At 39.0% G+C, this 22651-nt stretch overlaps 2 protein-coding genes and 1 pseudogene across 2 annotated transcripts in view; 2 read left to right on the forward strand and 1 right to left on the reverse strand.

Moving 5' to 3' along the window:
• The window catches only part of LOC129084879 (protein TASOR-like), a 28794-nt gene extending 22770 nt beyond the window's left edge, over positions 1-6024 (reverse strand). Inside the window, exons 1-2 of the mRNA XM_054591170.1 lie at positions 5568-6024; positions 5223-5337 (exon numbers count right to left, since the gene is read on the reverse strand). Coding sequence (XP_054447145.1) covers positions 5223-5337; positions 5568-6024 — 572 coding nt within the window. The remainder of the gene's footprint in view (positions 1-5222; positions 5338-5567) is intronic.
• Positions 6025-7731: 1707 nt separating this feature from the next.
• Positions 7732-11097, forward strand: LOC129084886 (DDB1- and CUL4-associated factor 13-like; annotated as a pseudogene).
• A 3998-nt stretch (positions 11098-15095) lies between these two features.
• The window catches only part of ASB13 (ankyrin repeat and SOCS box containing 13), a 33289-nt gene continuing 25733 nt past the window's right edge, over positions 15096-22651 (forward strand). Inside the window, exon 1 of the mRNA XM_054594122.1 lies at positions 15096-15283. Within this exon, the coding sequence (XP_054450097.1) occupies positions 15241-15283 (43 nt within the window). The 5' untranslated portion in view covers positions 15096-15240. The remainder of the gene's footprint in view (positions 15284-22651) is intronic.

A 22651-nucleotide genomic window follows, 5' to 3' on the forward strand; every position in this document is an offset into this window, starting at 1 on the left:
CTCCCAAAAAAGACAAATCCTAGAGTTTTACTACCAAGTTTCACTTATCAGATTATCAAAAATCCACAAGTTTGGTAATTCATTCCATTGGGGAAGCTATGGAAAACAAAGTGAAAAGAAAGCAAAATACCAGCAGAAAACATATACTATGCCATTTAGCAAAGATTTATTTATACATTAAGATAGATAAATCTATAGAATATAAAAATGGAATTATGAATAGCCAATAAACACATTTCAAAACACCTTCAATTCACAGATTTAAGAAGCCAAGTAATCCCAAGCAAGATAAATAAGGATATATATTTCTGTGAAACATGAGAAAGCCAAAGACAAAGAGAAAAAAGCAGCCAGAGAGGTATTCAGAGACTGAGAGCTGACTTTTTAATAGCAATAATGAAAACCAAAAGACAGAGGAATGAGATCTTCGATGTACTAAAAGAAAAATGACTGCTTAACTGCTCTAATCAGCAAAACTATCTCCCATAAATGACAGTGAAACAAAGACATTTTCAAGTAAATTAAGAGAGTTCATCATCAAAAGACCTTCAATGAAAGCCATTCCAAACAATGTACTTTTAAGCAGAAGGAAAATGGCCCTAGATGGATAGTCTAAAATATAAAAGCAGCAATGACTAATAGAGAAATCAGTAAAAAATGTGGGAAGGTAATGACTGTAATACACAATTCTAAACAGGTTTCCCTCTGTTTGGTAAGAGTATTTTTTTTTAATTTAAATTTAAGAATATGATAGTAACAGTTGAATCATGAAGGGGTTGAATGAAGTCAAACTTCTACGGTTCTTATATTGTCTAAAAGTAAGGTAAAAATATTGGTTATTTTTAGATTTTGAAAAAGTCAAAGATGCAAGACATTTCTAAAATAATCATAAAAAGAAAAAAGTACAGAATTTTAAAACTAGTATATGAGGAAAATGGAATAACAAAAGATTATTAAGTCACTATTTAAAAAATAACCATAAAGGAGAGAAAAGAAATATATAGAATAGTCAGGACAAACAACACAAAATAAGAGCAACTGCAGTTAATATAAATAGGTTGTATGTCTCAGCTAAAATTGTTTTAAAATTGCATCAGAAAATTCCAATCTGTGCTCTTTAAGAGAGATAATCTAAAACATACATGTGCATATGACTCTACAGCTATCTCAAAATATTTTGTTTTTTATTAAAAAAATAAATATTTGACAGAGACAACCACAAAGCCAAAAAAAATTGACTGGAAAGGTAATTCTAACTGATAAACTACAGGCAAAATGAATTAACAGAAAGGGGGGAGGGGAAACAGGACCAAAAATATTATCAGAAATAAAGGAGACATAATTACATATGCTTCAGTCATTAACGGTAGTAAGAAGGCACTTTTAACAACTCTGAAAATAAATATTAAAAACCCAGGGAATATGGACAGAATCACAGAAAAATCTAACTTAGTACAACTGACAAAATTTTTTTTAAAATCTCAGTAATCCTGTAACCATTAGACATATCAAATAGCCAAAAATCTGCCACTAGCAGAACTTCAGACCCAAGTGGATTCAATGGCTTCTACCACAACTGGTTATCCACATGAGAATAAAGTTAAAATTATATTTATAATCCAAACTACACATATAACAATTCCAAGTATACTGACAAAAAATGAAAAACTTTTAAATCAAGAACTTCTGCTTATCATAACAAACAAACATACAAAAAACACCACAAAGAGAAAAAAGCTATTTGCAACTGACTTCTAATTACACAGCTGAGGCCAAATCTTCTCCATACACTTCAACCAAAACAATATATTGTCAACAGATTGAATGCAGAAGCAGACATGAGCTTCTAGTCATTAAAGATATTTGCAAAAAAGTAAAACAAAGCCACTTTTGTCACTAATATTTTTTTTGTTTCGGAAAAGTTATTTTTCATTAAAAATGTTATTACGTTAAGGTGTAATTGGCTTACTATTATTTTTAGAGATACCAATACAGTATTTATAGTATTTAGAGTATATAGTATTTCTATATACCAATAAATATATACATAATAAACACATAAAGTAAATACATATTTGTTGGTATATATAAATACACCAATAGATGCCATATTTATATTTAAAATTGGCTATTTCCAATGTCTAATATGATATAATCCACATAAACAAAAGATGTTTGAGGCCCTCAATAGTTTTTAAAAATGTAAAGGAGTCCTGAGACTGAAAAATTTCTGAATGGCTGAACTACAGGCACATGCTTCAACAGAGATGAATCTCAGGCACATGTTTAACAAAAGTAATTCCCAGAATATACAGTATGATTCTATTTAAATAAAGTACAGAAACAGGTGAAAATAAACAATATAATAAAATTATCAAGAAAAGCAAGGGGTAATTAATTAAAACTAAATTCAAAATGAACATGGTGATGGGACAGGGAATACTTTGCTTCGGGGGAGAGACACACACTAAGAAGGCTTTTAAGGTACCGTATTTTGCTGTGTATAATATGCTCCTGGATATAATATGCACCCATGGTTTTGTGTGTATTATACCTAGGATTATCATGCCTATGATATGTAATCATTATACCCATGTAAAATATGAATCCTTACTTTCCCTCAAAAGTTTGGGCAAAAAAGTGTGCATTATATACAGCAAAATACGGTATTTGCAATGTTCTATGAAGCTGAATACACATATACTTTTCTTTTCTACAATACACGTAAACGGTACATTTAACAGCAAATATTGTAATAGAAGAAACAAGGAGACATACCTATTCTCCTAGAAGGAAAAACTCAAAAGAATGTCTCTTCTGAAATTAATCTATAAATTCAAAGCAATCACAAATAATATTCCAATAAGACTTTCTATAAAACTTGAAAAGTTGACTCTAAATTTCATCTGGAAGAAAAATGCAAAGAGCCCAAAGCTTTTTAAAAAAGAAAGTACCAAAATATATTATAAAACTACAACAATTAAAACAGTGTGGTAATAGATAAATGGGTCAAAGAAAAGAAAAATTCAGAACCAAAATAAACAAGGAAAGGATATAACCTAGCCAAAAATATTTAACTTACTTGTTACCGAAGCAAGACAAAAATTAAAATGAGATGTTTTCAAGTTTTAGAAAATTAGTAAGATATTAAAAAAATGTTACCATCAAATGCTGGCTAGCAGGGAGATTTAAACAAAACACCTTTTGAGAAAGTGAATATAAAAGGGTACAATCATTTGAGGGCAAGTTAGCAGTATTATTAACCAGCATTCTCACAGGGAATCATTTCTACAGAAATACTATCATGAGCATATGAAGCACTGTTCATAATGGCAAAAAATACAGTCACTGCAGCATCATTAGTAATAGGGCAAAACTTGAAAATAAACATCCTTTCATAGAGGAATGAAAGTTTATTTGAGAAATAGATGCTTTATCTATTTAATTATACTAAACAGGTATCACACTACATTTACTTAACAAACAACTATGTCCCAGGCAGTTTTTAGGTACTGCGGATTTTAATTCATTTAAACAACTGTGTTTGGATTACAGGAGATGCTCATTATACAGCTCTTTTTAAAGAGAACTGGTAACATTTGGGCAAATGTTCTGAAAATACAAAATTTCAATTGCTGTTCTTGGTCATTCTTAAAATATTTGTGTACAGTCACTTTTTATTTTTCTCTTGTCTGGGTGAGGTATTTACTGATCTACTGAACATACTATATATAGTACTATCCAGTACTAGAAGGCAGTTTCTCAACAAAAGAGTATTCTTACACTATTAAAGAATATCTGCTTTATTACAAACCTCCTGAGTAGATTTACTACCAATTTCAGATCCACTAATGTTACATATCATATGTACACCCTTTTCCTTTTTAATGATTTTTCAGGGGAACACTGTGGGCCCATAGATGGCTAATATTATTACACTAACACCATAAACTTGTACAACACTTAAGTTGAGAATATAAACTAAAACCGATTTTCATACGCTTTATCATTCTAATTTTACCTTACAGGGAGAATAAAGAAGGATCAGAGAGGTGTATTTAAATTTTTGCATTTCAAATAGAAAAGTGGTGACTAAATAAAACCTGAGGATTTTCAAAGTATCTTCCTCAAATTTTGAGTTTAATTTGCAAGTTCTCCCAAAAAACGCGGTTTGGTTGCACGTACCAACCTATCACGGAATTCCTTACGCGCTACTTCAGTTGTTTGCTAAATAACCCTCCCTATGGATAGATCTCTTCCTTTAATACCTACTAAAGAAAGAAAAGAAAAAAGGAAAAGAGAAAAGGAAAGAGGTAAGAGTCAGGCACTGATATTAAGTATCTACAGAAACTTGTGGTTCACAATTCATAGGGACCTCTTATAAAATTAAACAGCCAGTCCAAACCAAATGAGCAAAGTTTCAACTAAGTATTTATTATAATGTCCATAAAGATGGAGCTGTACTCTTACAAACAACTCAAAGGAAATACATAAACCTTTCTAGACTTTCTGCCTCAAAAAGGGGAAAGATAAATTTTGAAACCCCATACCAACCTGTAAAATGCTGACTTCCTAGAAACAAATTAAGATGATACTGAGAATAGCCATAAGTGGTAAAAAAAAAAAAAAAAAAAAGAAAAAAGAAAATTGGAGAATTTTAAAAAGCAAAAACAATTCTGACAACCACCGTGCCCTTCGACCCCACTCATCCCGGAGCAGGGCTAACAGGCAAGAACGCGTTAGTCATTCATCATTCATAAAAAGCATGCAAATTGCAACTTGAAAAATTTTAACTACAATAGCGAAGCCACAAACGCCCAACACAGCTACACCATGCACCTTAGTTTTGGAGGACAGGGTCTCCTGGTTCCTTCCAGGTGTCTACAAAGGTCCACAAACTGAGGCCCCCACACCGGGGAAGTTTTACCTGTCCTTTGTGCTGCCGGCACCCCCGAGAATTTGGGATTATTTTTCAATTTCTTCCCCATGCTTTTTTATATGCTGTCCGCTCCTCCACACACGCGCTTCCTTCCTCCCGATCCCTCGAGGCCAAATGTGACAAGAGATATTTTTTCGGACCTTGTTAATAAGTCGCTTTCTTTGCTTCCTTCCCGGAAGAGCCCTTGAGTTCTCTTTTTGTGGTACTCCCCTCCTCCCGGATTTCTAATGGGCGCCCTTGGCTCCCCGTTAGCACATGCTCGTCAGAGATGCGCAGGACCCACCACGTCGCAGCACGTCCTTCCTCTCCGCCCTTGTGCCAAAGACTTGGGAAGGCGGCCCCGGCCTTGAAGGGCGGGCCCGAGGCGCAGGCAGGAGGGACGCGACCCTGCGTCCAGGCTCAGAACCCTCAAGCCCCGCCGCGCTAGTCAGCCAAACGTCGTCCCTCCCTGAGACGACATAAAAAGGAACAGAACCCAAGACGCCTCGCGGCCTGAAAGAACATGTCGACTCTCAGTGACGGAGCTGGCAACCGGAAGTAAAACACGACAGCCTCAGGAAAGGGGCGGTGGGGCGGGGCGGGGCGGAGGCGGAGGCGGGGGGGGGGGAAGAGAAAGTGAAAACAGAACTGTGGCGTACCCCGCGAGAGGTAAAAACCAATCGCTGAGGAGAGACCCACACGCAAGCGCAGGCGGCAGCTGGCGTCCACGCGGCGCTCTCTTTTCTTCTCTGCGCAGGCGCGGTTCCCCAGCACGTTCCGGGATTGGATAATGAAAGTGGCGCGCGCAGCGTTCTGGAGGGTCGTCTCGCGGGGCTGGCACGACGCGGGATGAGGAAGACGCCCACCCGAAGACTGCTGGATGCCACTGTAGCAGGATTGCGCTTGCTTTGGGGGCTCCGTCGTTCCAGGAGTGGTGTCTTTTCCTCTCCTTTCGTGGCCCGCTGAAGCTCTGGGAATGACCCTTGTTTTGTTTCGGTCAAAATGACACAACGGAATGTGGCCCTTTTTTTTAATTTAATAGATGTTAAATCCATGTACCACTTCTTTCCATTCAAGTTCCCTGAGAAACACCGGTAGAAGTTCATCATCTATGCCGAGGGCTGAAAGGACCACAGCTAGCGTTAATTCTACCAATGATAGGTATTACGTACTATAAACACCATGAACTAGGTTTTGTGTCACGTGGTGGGTATAGAAAGATTTATTTATTAAAATTGGGTTGGCCAAAATGTCTGTTTAATTTTTCTGTAAAAAGACACATTTTCGTTTTCACCAATAGCTTTTTCTATTTGGATATTTTGAGTATGTCATCTGTCTCCTGCTATTGGCTTCTAGTGGGTAGAGTCCAGGGGTGCTGCTAAAGATCTTCCAATGTATAAGGTAGCCTTAGAGCAAATGATTATTTGGCCAGACTGTCAATAGTACGAAGAAACTTATTAAAACAGTTTTGATGTGTTCAATCAGTCACGGCATCTTCTCCATACATTGCACAAATGTTTTCTTGATTTCAGTTGGGTTTTTACCTTTCTTAAAATAATAAAGCATAATACGCTGAAAATGTTGCTTATTTTCTTCCATCTTAAATATTAAAATGGCTGCACAAAAATTCAATTTTTATAAGTTTTTAAATGCATGCTGATATGACAGCTGTCACAATACAATCTAACAAAATTGTTTTGAATGAAGTTAAAGACAAGCACTACTAGAGCCATCATCTGGGAGAAAAACTAAATGAACATCTTGGCCAGCCCAATAGCATTTCCTGTTTACTGTGGCTGAATTAGGCACTGTGATTACAGTCGTGTACAAGTTAGGGAAGGACCCTTCACATCATTAAATTTATTCTAGAGGTAGATGACAAACAGGTGTAAATTACTGCCATCACCACCGCAACAAAAAAAGAATTTCATTTAACAATACTGCTATGAAAAGCTGGAAATGCTGGTGGATGGGGTTGGAGGCTAGAGGCCGAAGAGGCAGAAATACAAGATCTCAATGAAAAGGAAATTTCAGGTTAAACCTCAATAATAAAAACAAACCAAACTAGTCCTTAGAAGATGTGCAGGAAGAGCTTTTCAAGCAGAGGACAAAGCAAGTGCAAAGGCCCTAGAAGTGAAATTGTGTGTTCAAGAACTGAAGAAGGCTGGCTGTAGAAGCAGAGAATGAAATATAACAGATATTTTGAAATACACAAAACCAAAATGTATAAATCTCTGATTTATCACAAAGCAAGTGTTTATGAAAACACCAACCTCGTCGAGAAATAGAACACTGTCAAAAATCCAGAATCTCCCTCTTATGCCACTTCCCAATCAATACCTACCTCCTTTCCATATCACCAAACCTAACCACTACTCTAACTTCCATTGTAATCTCTTCTTTACTTTTTTAAATAGGTTTTGCGGACCGTGAGAAAGAAGGTACCTACTCAAAAGGGCTCCCAGTGTCTTAACTGGGCTCAAATTTAGGGGGAAAAAAAAAAAGCTCAGCAGTCATTTTTACACAGCGGCTGCTCATGCAAACTGCACGTCAAGGAGAAGCTTGCGCTGAACTGCATGCCACTACTGAACCATTTGCCTGCACTGTTTATGCCATCTGAGCCAGCCCTTAGGAGGGAGTTCCTGGAATGCTATTTCAGTCAATACTGAGTCTTCTCCATCCATCTGGAGCTGGTGCAATTATATCTCCATCAGCTTCTTCACCCATGAACTGAAATGACTCTATTCTGACCAATCAGGACAGTGCCTTGTGGGCCAATCAAATTGCAAAGATTTGGAGTCCTCATTTGCGCAATGGCAGATCAGTCCGGGTATCTGCATAAGTTAGCTCCTCTTTGGCTCTGGAAATGCACTTTTCCTTTCCAATGAAGACTGTGTTTCCCTGGCTGAGCTGAAACATGTAACATCTTTGTTCGGGCAGAGTAGAGCAGACCAGTGAGGAGCAGGACAGACCACGGAGGAACAGAACAGAGCTGTCTAGCTGGAGAGATGCTTGGCCCCAGGACTGCCTCATAGCTGCACCCTTGACAATTGAGCTGTTTTACACTGAATAAAGTTTCCTTCTTCACTGCACCTCAAATTGAGGATTCATGTTGGCATGGAATTGGCACCAACAACCATTCCTAAACTCTATCATTTAGTGGTTTGAAATATATATAAATCGAGTGATTTTGTGCCTGATTTCTTTGGAATAAATTGTGAGACTCATGATTTTCTGTGTACTTATTCTTTTGTTTTCATTGTTATACAGGTATCCTTCACTTTCAGAAAGTTTGCATGCTGCCACTTCATTTTTATGAGAGACTTAGTGTTGGGGGAAGTTGGACTCCGGCCCACAGAGCCCCTCCAGGTCACCACGAATTGGGGAAATAAACCGTGCCAGACACAATTTGCCTGTCAGGAGAAGGGACTGGCCATTTCCTCTAGTGGAGAATGCCCCAAGCCCTTCCTTAAAAGTGGTTTTTATTGAGAACGATATGAGCAGGGGTATACAGCATGCATACAAACCTATCAATCTACATCAAGACTATAGATAATAAATTGAAGAAACACAGAGGTTTGTCTTAAATCAAAGTCTGTCAGACAAGCTGGCACCAGATGCTCATTAAGGCACAGTTTTCAGGACTCAGAAATTATCTCCTTGCTGCCACAAAAGACAGACACACCTCGTTTTTCCTTATCAGGATAGTGCCAAGCAGAGCAAGCTTCAGTGGATACAATGTATTCTTTGGCAGTGCTACAATTCCCAATACCTCATAAAGTGGTTCCCAGCATCAGTACTCATTAACTGGAGGGCATTCTTAACAAAGTAAGTTTCATAAGATTTAGTGCATTTCTTTTTCAGGCCTAATTGCCCATGGGAACAACCAGATCCAGTTCAGGGCTGTACCTGCCTTTAGATCCTTGCACTGACCAGCCAGGCAGCTGGACAGAGCAGCCAAGAGACAAATATTCTTCTTTCAGATAGAATGAGGACTCGGGCAAAACACAGCCGAAGGGCGAGGTTATTTTTCCCTTCTTCCATGTCCCCCAAGTCCTTCCTTGATGGCTCCCATGTGACTGTGTCTGCCTTAGGTTGTCCCTGCCATTGAGGGGTCTTACCTGTGTCATTAACTAACCAGCCACCCTCTAGGGCCAAGCAGGGTGATGTGAGGGAAGCAGGGGCTGTGCCTCTGCCAGGGGAATAGGTTTTGTCTCCTCAGTGACCTATTTTCCCAAGGCATCCTGATTAGCTCCAGCCTTGGAACCCTCTCACGGGTCGGCTAGGCTACAGTTCCTGAAACCAGGCAGGACGGTTCCCAGCAGACGACTGTTTTTAAAAAAATTTAGACAGAACAGAATTTATGCAGCCTATTAAGCAATTTAAGAAGTGTCAATATGATAGCTTTGGTCAGTGAAATGTGCTAAAATTAGTTCTAGTAGAACCTTCATATTTCATAAAGTATTTCAATGCAAATTATACCAGGGACAAAGTGAAAACTTTCATCTGTGCAAACTAATCAATCATTTACATAATTTAGCCACATTTGTCATTGTAAAAAACAAAGGAAAGTTAAATAACTAATCCAAAAGTGATGTTTAATTTTGTAAGTTTCCCCATTCCAGGTGTAGAGATTTTGATAATACAGATTAGGAAAAAAAGAAAGAAAGAAAATAACTAGAATTACTGGATGTTTTTCCCTTAATATCAGGAACAAGACAGGGGTGACTGCTCTCCTTGCTTCTATTTAACATGGTAATTAAGAAAGAAAAAGAAATAAAAGACATCTAGATTAGAAATGAAGGAGTAAGGGAAAGGCTCGTGGAGTTGGCAAGAACTGGCAGCCAAGAAGAAGGTGAAGATGCTGAGCCCAAACCAGGACAACTATATCTGCAAAACCAAGATGTACTTACAGAGACTTCCAAGAAACTATGATCCTACCTTATATCCTTTTGAGGTCCCACAAGAACATATAAGACTTTAAATACTACCAAACTGGAACAGGTATTTGCAAAATCATTTCTTGCTTCTCTGGGTTGTCACCAAGATGGAATCAATTGCTTGCCAAATCATCCAAAGAGTCTGGCTAATGTCCTTTCTGGGGCATGTGATGGAGAGGTTAGAATCTGGAACTTGATCAAACATAACTATATCTGTACAATACAAATACATAAAGGTTTTCTATGAGGGATACGTACTCATTTCTATGGGAATTCCTTTTTGCTGTTGGTTATGACAAAACTGTGAGGCAGTGGAAAATGGGTGAACAAGGCTTTGGAGAAGAGGAAGAACCATTACAGTGAATATTAGGAAAGATGGTGTATACAGGAATTGATCACACTGAAAAGAAGTTAGTTTTGCTACATGTGGACAGCAAGGAGACATTTGGGATGCAAAAATAATCAGTCCTATATGTTAATGACCTGAGGATTTGACAGCGTAAGTTGTGTTAAATTTAACCCAATCAAGACATTTCTCTTGGGAAGTTGTGATCCTGACAGGGATATAATAAATACTATATATGACGCAAGCCACTCCTTTGAAAAGGCCATCTGAAATATGAGAATAAATACAATTTGTTGAAACCCTATGGGAGCTTTCATTTTTACTGTAGCAAACGAAGATTACAACTTACAGACTTCTGATGTGCGTGCACTGGACACTCCTGTAATGGTGCATACGGATGACCTATCTGTTGTCCTTGATCTGAATTACTCTCCCTCTAGGAAAGAGTTTGTGTCTGCTAGTTTTGACAAATCTATTAGAATCTTTCCTGTGGACAAAAGTAGAAAAAGGGAAGTATATCACGCAAAGAGAATGCAATATGTTATCTGTGTAAAATGGACTTCTGATAGCAAGTACAATACATTATGTGTGGATCTGATGAAATGAACATTCATCTATGGAAAACTAATGCTTCTGAAAAATTGAGTGTGCTTACATCACAAGAAAAGGCAGCCAAAGGTTATAAACAGATGTTGAAGGAGAAATTTCAACATCATTTTCATATAAAATGTATCTCTCTTCACCAACGTCTACCAAAATCTATCTACAGCTAGGTTTGGGGACAGCACATTATAGTCTTGTCGACTAGAAGAAGTGAATGTCTCAAACTTAGCAAGCTTGGATCTGTGCTGATCATGTCAGAGAAGAAGCACATAGTGGCACTTGTGACATAGTATTTGGTATTCCCACCAATACTAATGTATTATTATTTGTAACATTTTGATTTGCAAACTCTACAAATAAAACTACAGCCAATCCTTGAACAACATAGGTTTGAACTGGCCAGATCCACTTAAATGCAGCTTTTTTTTTTCAATACATGCAGAGTTGGCTCTTCATATTTTCAGGTTGTACACCCACGAATTCAACAAACCTTGGACTAAAACAGTATTTTCTATCCAAGGTTGGGAATCCAGGAATACAGAGGGTTGACTGTAGTTATATGTGTTTGTTTTTTTTAAAAAAAAAACCTCATTAGAGGATAGGCTTATTGATTTTAGAGTGAAAGGAAGGGAGAGCGTCTGACCAGTGATGGAACCCTAAACCTTTTGGTGTAGGGGGGAAGGCTCCAACTAACTGAACATTCCAGCCAGGGCATATGTGCATTTTCCACTGCTCAGGAGGTTGGTGCCCCTAACTCCTGCATTGTTCAAGGATCAGCTCTACTGGTTCTAGCATAACAAACAATTTAATTACATGTGTAGAGCTTTATCATTACTCATTTTAGCTACCCTGAAAAATTATCTTTAAAAGGTGGTCTGGTTCATCCTTGATCTGCTTTCTTATTTCATTGAAGAATACAGAGTATTTGCAGACTAACATTTTTTTCTGTTAGAAATTGCAAATATAGTTTAGCTTTGATCTACTATTGTAGATACTATACATTTAAACTTACATTTAAGACCAAATATCTCTTGTGTTACCTTTAATATTACTTTGAATAATTACTGCTATGATTCTTCCTAGGATTTCATATAGCATGGAAAAGAATTATGTCAGTACATTCATCAATCAAATTTATTTTTTGTGCTTTATATTTGGCTTTTTGAGACTTTAAAGATGATTAGCCTGCAATTATGTAACTTTCATAAATGATAATAATGATAATTTATGATCAAGTCACAGTAATTAAACATCTTTTTTCTTAGCAAGAAAGACAAGAGGAAGAAGTATAAGTATCTCTATTTTTAGATGACATGACCTGGTATATAGAAACTCCTAAAGAATGCAGTAAAAAACTACTAGACATAATAAATAAATTCAGCAGGGTTGCAGCATACAAGATAAGTATACAGAAATCAATTATATTTTTACACACTTGCATGAACAATCTGAGGATAAAACTAAGAAAATAATTCCACTTATGATAGCCAGAAGAATAGAATACTTAGGAAAAAATATAACAAAACTTATACTCTCAAAACTACAAGACATTGTTGAAAGAAATTGAAGAAATATAAATAACTGAGAAAACATCTCATCTTCTTGGATCAGAAGATTTAGCATTGCTAAAATTGCAATACTCACCAACTGATCTATAGATTACTTACAATCTCTATCATATTCCCAGATGACTTTGTAGAAATTGAAAAGCTAATTCTACAATTCATTTCAAATTGCAAGGGAACCAGAATAGCCAATAAACAATTCTGAAAAAGAACTGCAAAATAGAGGGACTCATACTTCTAAAAAAAACTTACTGCGAAGCAATGGTAAGACACTGAAGAAAAAGCAACCCTTGTACACTGTTGGTGAGAATGTAAATTTGGTGCAGCCACTATGAAAAACAGTATGAAGGTTTCTCAAAAATTTTAAAATAAAACTACCATATGACACAGATATTCCACTTCTTGGTATTTATCCAAAGGAAATGAAAACATGTAAACTTGTTAAGATACATGTATCCCCATGTTCATTGCAGCATTAGTTTTACAGTCAAGGCATGGAAGCAACCTGTGTCCATCAATGGATGAATGGATAAACAAAATGTGACACACACACACACACACACACACACACACCCACTGGAATATTATTCAGACATAAAAAGAAGAATATCTTGTCATTTGTGACAACATGGGTGGATCTTGAGGGTATCACACTAAGTGAAATAGCAAGATAAAGTCAAATACCATATGATCTCACTTATATGTGGACTTGAAAACAAAACAAAACAACAAAAAAAAGAACTCATAGATTCAGAGAACCAATTGATGATGGTCAGAGGGGGGAGGCACAAAGTGGATGAAAGTGGCCAAAAGGGACAAACTTCTAGTTATAAAATAAGTCATGGGGATGTAATGTACAGCATGGTGAGCAATAATACGGTAATGAATACTTGAAAGTTGCTAAGAAAGTAGATCTTAAAAGTTCTCATCATAAGAAAAAAATCTGTAATTATGTGTGGGTGATAAACGGTACCTGGACTTGCAGAGGTGGCCATTTTACAATATATACAAATATAGGATCACTGTGTTGTATACCTGAAACTAGTATGTTATATGTGAATTATATGTTAATAAGAGTAAAAAAGATAAACTAATATGCAATAAAGGAGATTAACACAAAATTAGACAAATAAATTACTATTTAATGACCATTTTAGGATTAATTCTGTTTCAGTTTAGAAAAAAATTAACTTAGATCCTATCCATTGCTACAAATTCCAGATAATTAAAAGACTTAATAACAACAAACCAGAGTAATATACATATTCTGACTCTTGGTGGGGAAATACATTCTGAATATTAAACAAGGGAGAAACACTTTGCTAATATATTTCTGAATACCTAAAAACCTCAACAAGCTTTTCTGCAATTAATTATTGAACTGAGCAACAGAATGAAGAATTCAACATAATAAACTAATAAGAAATATTTGCTTTGTAATATTTTAGCAAATACTTGCATGAATATATACATAGACTTAAGTATAGAAATATAAATAAATGTGTATTGTTTTTTAAATAAATTTTTTAAGGATTTGTTTATTTATTTATTTTAGAGAGAGGAGAAGAGAGGGATAAAGAGGGAGAGAAACATCAATGCAGGAGAGAAACATCAATGTGTGCCTCACCCCGGCTGGGGACCTGGACCCACAATCCAAGCATGGGCAACTGACCTGGAACTGAACAGGCGGGTGGATGCTCAACAAACTGAGCCACACTGGTTAGGGCTGTACTGTTTATAAATATATATGATATATACATATATAAATATAAACATATGACCTATACTCAGATCTAGACACTCTGTCAGGAAAGAAAATACAAACACACAAGCACATGGTATTGCCATGGGGAAAACATAATATCCCAAACGTATTAATTAAAAAAAATGTACCCCATTTAGTAAAGAAACTTGCAAAGAAAATTCAAGAGCCTAATTTGGGTAGACAAGTGGCAAAAACGGTACAAATACACACTGCTAATAGGCATGAAATGTCATTCCTAGGCCTGGGGTTCTCCATTCACAGCATCTATGGATTCTGACAGGGCTCAAACCCTGCTAAATACAGCGCCTGTTGTCTGGACTGGACATTAAAGTACTCTGGGGAAGACTCTGCCCGCGTGACCCATCAAACGTTCTGCCGTCTGCTTGTCCTTATGTTGTTCCCAGACCTGACAATTCCTGATATTTTTACTTTCCAGCCCAAACTAAATTCTACATTTAGGCTTAGGTCAGGTCAGGGTGCTTTAAGAAAGAAAGAAAGCTTCCTTACTCAACTGTTAACTTGGAGTCTTTTGGAAACAGTGTATTCATTTCTGTCATGAGACTTGGAAGGGCGTGTTTTGTTTTTGTTCTTGTTTTTTGAATGAATGTGAATGATGTGGAATTGAGGACTTCCTCTCAAAAGAAACAGGTAACACGTCAGCTCTAGTAGGAAGGTCATCATTAAAATTAAAACAGGGAGGAGCTCTGGAGCTTTGCTGAGTGCGATCAGTGCAAGGGATGGCAGTATGTTTTAGCAGCTGGACACGTTTTCCACATGGATACGTTGACACATGTTTTGCACACGCCACATGTTTTGCACTTGGACACAGGGACAACGCTCTGCACATGGATACACCGGCACGTTTTGCACGTGAACACATTTTGCACACGGACGTGTTTCGCCCAGCAAAGCATGGCGGCAGCGACAGCAAAGTTGGACGCAGATGACCGCGACGCGGCGCTGGCCCGGAGTCCCGCGAGGCGCGCCACCACCACCGGGGAACTACAACTCCCGGCGCTCGCGGCCATCTCTGCCAGAAGCCCTTGGCCCCGGCACGAAGAGTCACCGGGAGACGCAGCTGGGGGCGCGTGGCAGCAAGCGGCATGGAACCTGGGGTCGCTGACGGCTGCTTCCTGGGCGACGTGGGTACGTGCGGGCGCCGCGGACGGTGTGGGCGCGGGTCTACGATACAGGGATTACGGAGCTGGGGGACTAGCTCTTTTGCTCTCGGTGGCTGAAGAGGTGCATCTGATGACATTGGCTTTGTGATCGGGGATGCACCCTCTGCATGTGTCGTAAGGGACGGTTTGGTGGGCCCTGGTTGGAGGGCCATGTCCTTAAAAGAGCAGGGTTCGGTGATCCCATGCTTTTAGACGCGGTACCTGTACCCCACCTCCGCCCCCTGCCAGCACATTACAATGCTGGTCATAATTGTGACGCGACAGTAGTGGGACCTCCGAACTGCAGACCCACCACCAGAGTTCTGGCAGCCTTGAGGAAGATGTGGATGGGGGCGGAGTGGGGTGGAGTGGGTAGTCATAGCCAAGTTGAAGGGGATCCTAGGAAATGCCCATGAGGGACCATTCCTAGCGCAGCTCGGGGACAAGCCCAGGATGAGAGCTGGAACGTTTTCCAGGCGCCCTGTGAGAAGGCAGTGTCATAAGCATCCCCCCAACACAGGCAAGTGTGACAGAAGGAATCGGCTCTAGAAGGAGGATGTGCCCTTGTGACATTGCCTCACTGTGTAAAAAATGAAATCTTGGTTCTTCACTGATTCTTCTTTACCATTTAGTCTTACCCAAGAATGAAATGGGTTTGAGGGCAAAGGGACATTCTTTCCAGGAGTAAGCTTTCCTGCCTATGCAGTAAATCTATGGCAAATAAAAGGAGCAGTGAAAGCACTTCGAAAGTCTGAAAAGAAAACAAAAACTGAAGTGTTTCTACACTGGTAAAAACAGTAGTGGGAGTAACAATGAGAAAAGTAAATTTAGCTTAAGAGGAACTGCAGTAGTAGCAAGGCAAAGATATTTTGATTTTGCAAAAGAGCCACCTTCAACGTGATCAAAAGCATTTAATAACCATTTGTTTTTACTTGGCATTCTGCCCCAGGCAGACACAAGACTTTGACCCTGCCAATGTGATCTACATTTGTCAGATCAATTAAACAAGCAACAAACAGCTAATCTTGGAAGCCTGTTTAAACACATTTTTACTCATGTAGAGCATTCAGTAGCACAGCATAACTTCTGAGGGTTTCCCCCCTACACCCCCTGAATTTGAGGAATGTGTCTTTAGAAGAGAAGCATATTCTAAACTAATGGGTACATAGTTTCTGGGGTTTGTGGCTATTTTTGACTGTTGTTACATATTTCTTCAAGAAATGTCCTGCTGACATTTCTATTTCAACACTAAATGAATAAGCTGAATTTGTTGAATCCCAAACAACACTCTCTCTTAGCATAAGTATAGGCCCATTATAGGGTTATTTTAACATTCTAATCTCAAATTCTATATGTGTGTGGTGTACTCCAACCAAAGCATTCCAGTTTTTAAAGTAACAGCTCACAGAGGTGAAGATTGCAGTCTTACAATATGGCCTCATCACTAAGCACAAAAATTGTAGGGCAAGTCACGTCCTAAAGTGAATCTGATGTTTATAACTTAGCAAATGTAATACCATGTTATTGACCCAAGGTAAGTGTCTATTTGCAAAGTTGAAAAAATGATCCTCATACTCAGCATCTGTCCTCAGGGGGTTCTGACTTTGAAGGAAGAGGCTGGCAGAAAACAAAGGGGAGCATTAGGGAGTTTGGGTTCTGCACAAGGCAAGCTGCTTAGTTCTTCCATTATCCTTAGTCAAGAATTCTAAACACAATTCATTGCTGTCTACAGTGTTTAGAAGATGAGATGCAAAGAGGAAAAGGGGTGGCAACAAATAAGAGCCATTGAGCTTCTAGTTTATATACCAGGCACGAGCCACAAGCTCTGGAAGAGCTGCTAGATAGTTATCATTATTGATAACTCAGGCAAAACTGAATTTTTGCTGGAAAGAAGCAAAGCTGATGTTTAAACCCAGGTAGAGTATTTAGTTTTTTTGGTTGTTGCTTGTATTACATTAAATGTTCACACCGTTCCCATCAAATAGGTCCATCTCTAATCGACGTGTAAGGTTACATGAAGAGCTGGCCTAGTTTTGTGACTGAATGGACAAATATGCCTGTTGTGGGTTTCTCAGGAGACCTGGGAGTGTTTTACCACATACTTGCAATTTCCCCATTGTACCACATGGCCTTTCCTGCTGTGAAAAATGTGTTTGCCTCAGGGGTCCAAAGCCAGGAGCATGCTCGTGCCTGGGAACCTATATACAAGTTCATCCTTCTGTTGTGTCTGCAGAATTTGATTTTTTAAGAATACAATTGTACTGAAAGCACCTGGAGAGATCTGGATAATCAGTGTCCCGGCTGAGAAGTCAACATCCTCTAAGACTTTTCAAATCATGTTTCTGTTTATGGCTGAGAGAGAGCTGCATTCTAGAAATCTCTAGAAATATCCTTTACTGGAGAAATCTCTGGGCATTGTGTTATAGTACTAACAGAAATGTCGAAGGAAATCTATTTAGGATGACTTTAACACCCACCGGGATTCTGAGGCAGTCACTGTGGCTGGTAGTGCCTGCCATCTATAGCAGTACAAATGAGTTTTAACTTTTTGGTATAACATTGCTGCCTTGGAGAATGAGGGGTGGTGGTTGGGAGTTTCATAGTTGGGGATTAAGGAATAGTAGGTAAAAGCAGGTGTTGTGGGCTAGACCACAAACATCCTTTGGGAGGAAAGAAGGACAGCTGCCCTGGGAAGTTGGTTCCAGGACACAGCGAAAGGTAAAGGCAGTGCTTTCCTACAATAGAGAAATAACTAAACAGTGATTTACAATCTTGGCTGCACGTTGGAATGACCAGAGGATCTTTAAAAAATGCTAATACCTGGGGTCCCGCCCCCATAGATTCTGATTTAATTGCTCTGGGGTACAGCCTGGCTACTGTGCATTTTAAAAGCACCCCAGGTGATTCTAATATGCAATCAAAGTTGAGAACCACTGAAAACAGAGGAAGTCTTGGCCTATTGCAGCTTGAAAAATTTGAGCAAATCTGGAACAGTTTTATGAAAGCAGGGAGGATGAGGAGTTAAGGTGAAGCAAGCCCAAGCATGTCAACACAAAAAGAGGTAGTTTTTTGATTCAGAACGGAATAAGTAAAATGAAATTGGGCTGAATGTCACAACATCTGAGAGATTTAAGCTTCTTCATTAATTATAGTCATCTCTCATAAAGACCCTGTGTGCCATGCAGGAAGATGAGTTTATCAACTAGTTCACTGTTCTGTGGAAGCTTACTGAGAAAAAATTACATTGATGTCCCTAGGAGACAACCAGTCACCTCCTTGGGTTTTCTCTCTAAATCTCTTTAGCCAGGTGTTGTTTTTAGCCCATTTCTTGAGGTGAGCTGCTTCTGCAAATGGCTTATAATTTCTGTTTTCTTTACCAAGTCTTACTCATGAAGCGGATAGCCTTATTCCAAATTCTAGGAGTGGACTTTCATGCTACCCCATTGGCACTAATGTTTATAAGGAATTTGGGGCATAAAAGGGCAGTCTCTATCTAGATTAACAGGCAGGATAAAATAATTTTTTTCTTTATAATGATTTATATGTTTAGTAAATTTACAACTCTCAAGAAGCTTGTAAAGTTGTGTGAAATTCTGGCCGAGGAATTCCACAGCCTTCTCTTCCTTGCCTTTGGGATTGCTTGTTCCTCAGGCTGCTGGCAGGCCCCAGGCCTACCTGGGGTTCACCTTTGGAAAATAGCATACATATTTTGGTTTTAAAAGCTTCACTTTCTAACTTGTATTGGTGAAGTGGAAACAAAGGTAAGCGCTAATGTCAACCATGAATTTAATCAGTGTAATCTGATAAATCAGGTAAAAAGAAGGGAGGAGGAATGTTTTCCTTCTCCTATTTCTGCCTTCCTAAAGATTTAAACAGCACCAAATTGTGGTCTGACACAGTGTGTTGAAGCAAAGGTTGAAAAGTAGGTCCTTGGCAATGCACAAATCACTAGCAATATCTTAAGGAGCAGAGTTTATAGAAGTGATAAGATAATTTAAATTCTCTGAATCGTCTTTCATGACCAGTTTAAGTGTGGATGGAGATTAGGCTACTAGTAGGCAAAAGCTGAGAAAACACTTTTGAGTCTGTGCTCAGATCTCAGAGCTGGGGAGCAAGTATTTTAACATATCTGCCATTTAACATGACCTCTTCCACCTGCTGAGGCTAACAGATGTTCAGAGAGTAGATTGCAGTGAGCTCATCTGTTCCATCATGGTTGCAATCGAAGCAGTATATTTTTAACACAAACATAGACACATGCATCGTGCTGTAAGATAACACAATTCTGTGTGAGTTGGTTAGTTTGGGGTCTCTTTCAAAGACACAGCAAGTCAAATACCAGAAGGGGCTTTTTCTAAGGAGTTGCCCACTCCTTATAAAGGAGTACGTGAGGTGAATTTCATTGCATGGTTCCAGATGATAGAATTATAGGAAAAAGGGGCTCTAAAGCTTATGTTATAGTCCATGTATAGAAACCCCTGCAATGCTAGAAACGGTGGCCTCTCAAGGGTCAGGGGTCAGGGGTCAATAAATATCATATATGCAGTGATATGAAAGATCACTCCAAACCCACTGGAAAAGAGAACAGGAAGCAATTGTTCAAGGATGCAAACCTGAAATTACCTATGCTTTTCATATGTATGTAAAAAAAAAAATCCGAGAAATTCATTAGTTGTTTGTGAGTGGTCAAGCTCCGAGAATTTGACTTTGATGTGTTGGAAAGGCAAACCCAGAAATCATTGTGTTCTATTTGGGCTGGAGTATATTTAACATGTTTATTAGGAGCCAGAGCCAAGAATCCCAGGTGGGACAGGAAGTATGTCCCATGACCAGATGGGCCAGTTCCTAGATACGGAACACACACACAAATACACACATGAGCCAGTTGTAGTTTGAGAAGCAGAGATTCCTATGCTGTGTGATCTTAGGCAAGCCTTTTGCTGTATTTATTTTTTAAAAAGGGTTAAATGAGAGATTATAAAGGATTTCTTGTTAGTATTTAACATGTATTTTATAGATGTAATACTATACATAGTTTAAGAAATTAAATGGAACCAAAAGATTTACCATGAAACATTTCTGTCTTCCACTTCCCCTTCTACTTTTGTCAATTTCCACTACCTAGAAGCAACTACATACTTCAACTCAGCTGTCCAACTGGTTTACCTTCATTTGTCTAACTAAATGCTGAAAATGCAACTTCTTGACTTTCAAACTTTACTGTCCTTGCAGACATCCAGTTGTGAGAGGTGAAGCCCTCGCCTGCCATTTGGTGCTCCTCTACTAACATATATTTCCCTCCAGGATCCTCTAATATAATTATATATTTTTTTGTTTGTTTAAATCAGTATCTGGCATTCACATTACTATGACTGTGAATATTGTCTACAGCTGCACTCCTTGCTATAATAGGATTACGTTTCTCTCTTCATATAACTTGTCACTTTTCTTAGAGGTAATTGATTGTCCTGTTTTGACTGTTTTAGTTTTCTCTATTCACAATTACCAATATATCCCCAGACTGTCTCTCAGTCTGCCTCCTCCTAATAATACCTCTTTCCTGGCTGACTTTCTTTTCTTAGTAATGTCTGTTCACTTCCTTTCTCTTTCTCTTTTGCTTTCAGTTATTCTCTTTCACTTTCTTTTTACCTCCTTTACTGAGTTCTGACTGTTTTGTCCCCATAGGAAGATAACTTTTCTTGTTTAATTTTTACTCATTTAATATCTTAAAACCACACTGTAGGCCACTTGACCACATGTTTACTGACAAACAATATTTTGGGTATTCATAATTAAAACATTGAGAAAAACCTTGCTGAAAAAATCTCTTAAAAAGCAACAAAAGGCCCTGACTGGTGTGACTCAGTGGGTTGTGCATTGTCCCACAAACTGCAAGGTTGCAGGTTCAGTTCCTGGTCAGGGCACGTGCCTGGTTTGTGGGCCAGGTCCCAGGGAGGGGGCAACTGATTGATGTTTCTCTTCTACATCGCTATTTTTCTCCCTCCCTTTCTCTTTCCCTTCCCCTATAAATAAACAAACAAACAAACAAATAAATAAATCTTTTGAAAAAAAGCAACAGAACACTTTGCTCCAATTCCTAAGTAAGGATGTCTACATATGGAAATGAAGATTTCTGTTTCCCCTTGAGAATCAAGGTGATTGCTAATTTCCAGTACACAAAAACTTTAATTCAGACTGTACTATTCAAAACTGCTGGTTGTGATAAACACTACTAATAAAGCAACCACTTTGTGCCAGGCTCTTCACATATATTGTGTCTGGTTCTTAAAGCATCCTGTGGAGTAGGTAGTGTCATCCTTAGGCACTGGTCTCTTTGCCCTTATGGGTTCCCTTTTCTTTTTTTATTCCTTTACTATCAGAGGGATGGGTATACTTTGCTGTGCTTTTCTGGAAGTGTTGATTGTAAAGGATTTCTAAGGTCTTTTCAGTTCGTTCTTAAATTCATTGGTAGCCTTTATGCAAACATCCTTGTCCTGGGGGACTTTGGGGGGTGAGTCACTCAGGACCTCTGACTTTCCCCTGAGAGCTGAAGGTAGCCTGAGGAGCATCCCTAAGAAAACCATCCCCACTGTGACTTCAGTGTTCATTCTTGGCCACTAAGTCTCCCACACTTGGCTCCCCCCAGGAATGGCCTGCCCTCCCTTCTATCTCTCTCTGCCACCATTTCAAGAATGTTTACTGGGGAATTTGGTAGAAGGGTTTATGCCAGAGCCGGCAGATTATTTTCAATCTGCAGCTACAGCAGAGAAGGACCTTTCTGCAGCAAGGACCCCAGGCTGCCCTTAATGACATACTTGGAACTAAAATCTCGGCCCAAGCAACACACAAGGGTGCATGGTGCATATTGACCCCAACTCAAAGCCAGTGTGTTGGATTAGCTTTGTAGTGAAGGTGTTCTCTGTGGCATTTGAAAAACAGTCTGTTAAAGTAGGGCTGCTGCCTGTGGAGAGGCCTGCCCAGCTTGGGGAGGAGAGGTCTGGAGCAGGATCAGGGTGACAGGCAGGGCTAGCTTAGACAGAGTGGCTTTGATTTGGTCTCTGGAGAGTTTGGTAGGGCCAATGAGACCTTGGCTCTATGTGATCAGGGGACCTGTCGGGCCATGCATATCATAGACGCAGGCTCTCTGGGAGGGCTGGTGGATCCTTGGCTGCAGAGCTACTGTTTGAGCCCACAGAGCAGGATTCTAGTCTCTGGATGACTAATTGGGATGCTGGTAAAGTGGCTCCCTGAACAAAAACGGGGCGGCGCGCAAGGGGGTGGGGGGAAGAAGGAACACAAGATTCTTATTTGCTGCTTTTCCTGGTGTAAACACCTTGGCTGACTTTGAACTTCC

This window comes from Pteronotus mesoamericanus, unplaced genomic scaffold, assembly GCF_021234165.1.
Source record: "Pteronotus mesoamericanus isolate MK-2021 breed Mesoamerican mustached bat unplaced genomic scaffold, CSHL_Meso_final contig_130, whole genome shotgun sequence".
Classification (NCBI taxonomy): domain Eukaryota; kingdom Metazoa; phylum Chordata; class Mammalia; order Chiroptera; family Mormoopidae; genus Pteronotus; species Pteronotus mesoamericanus.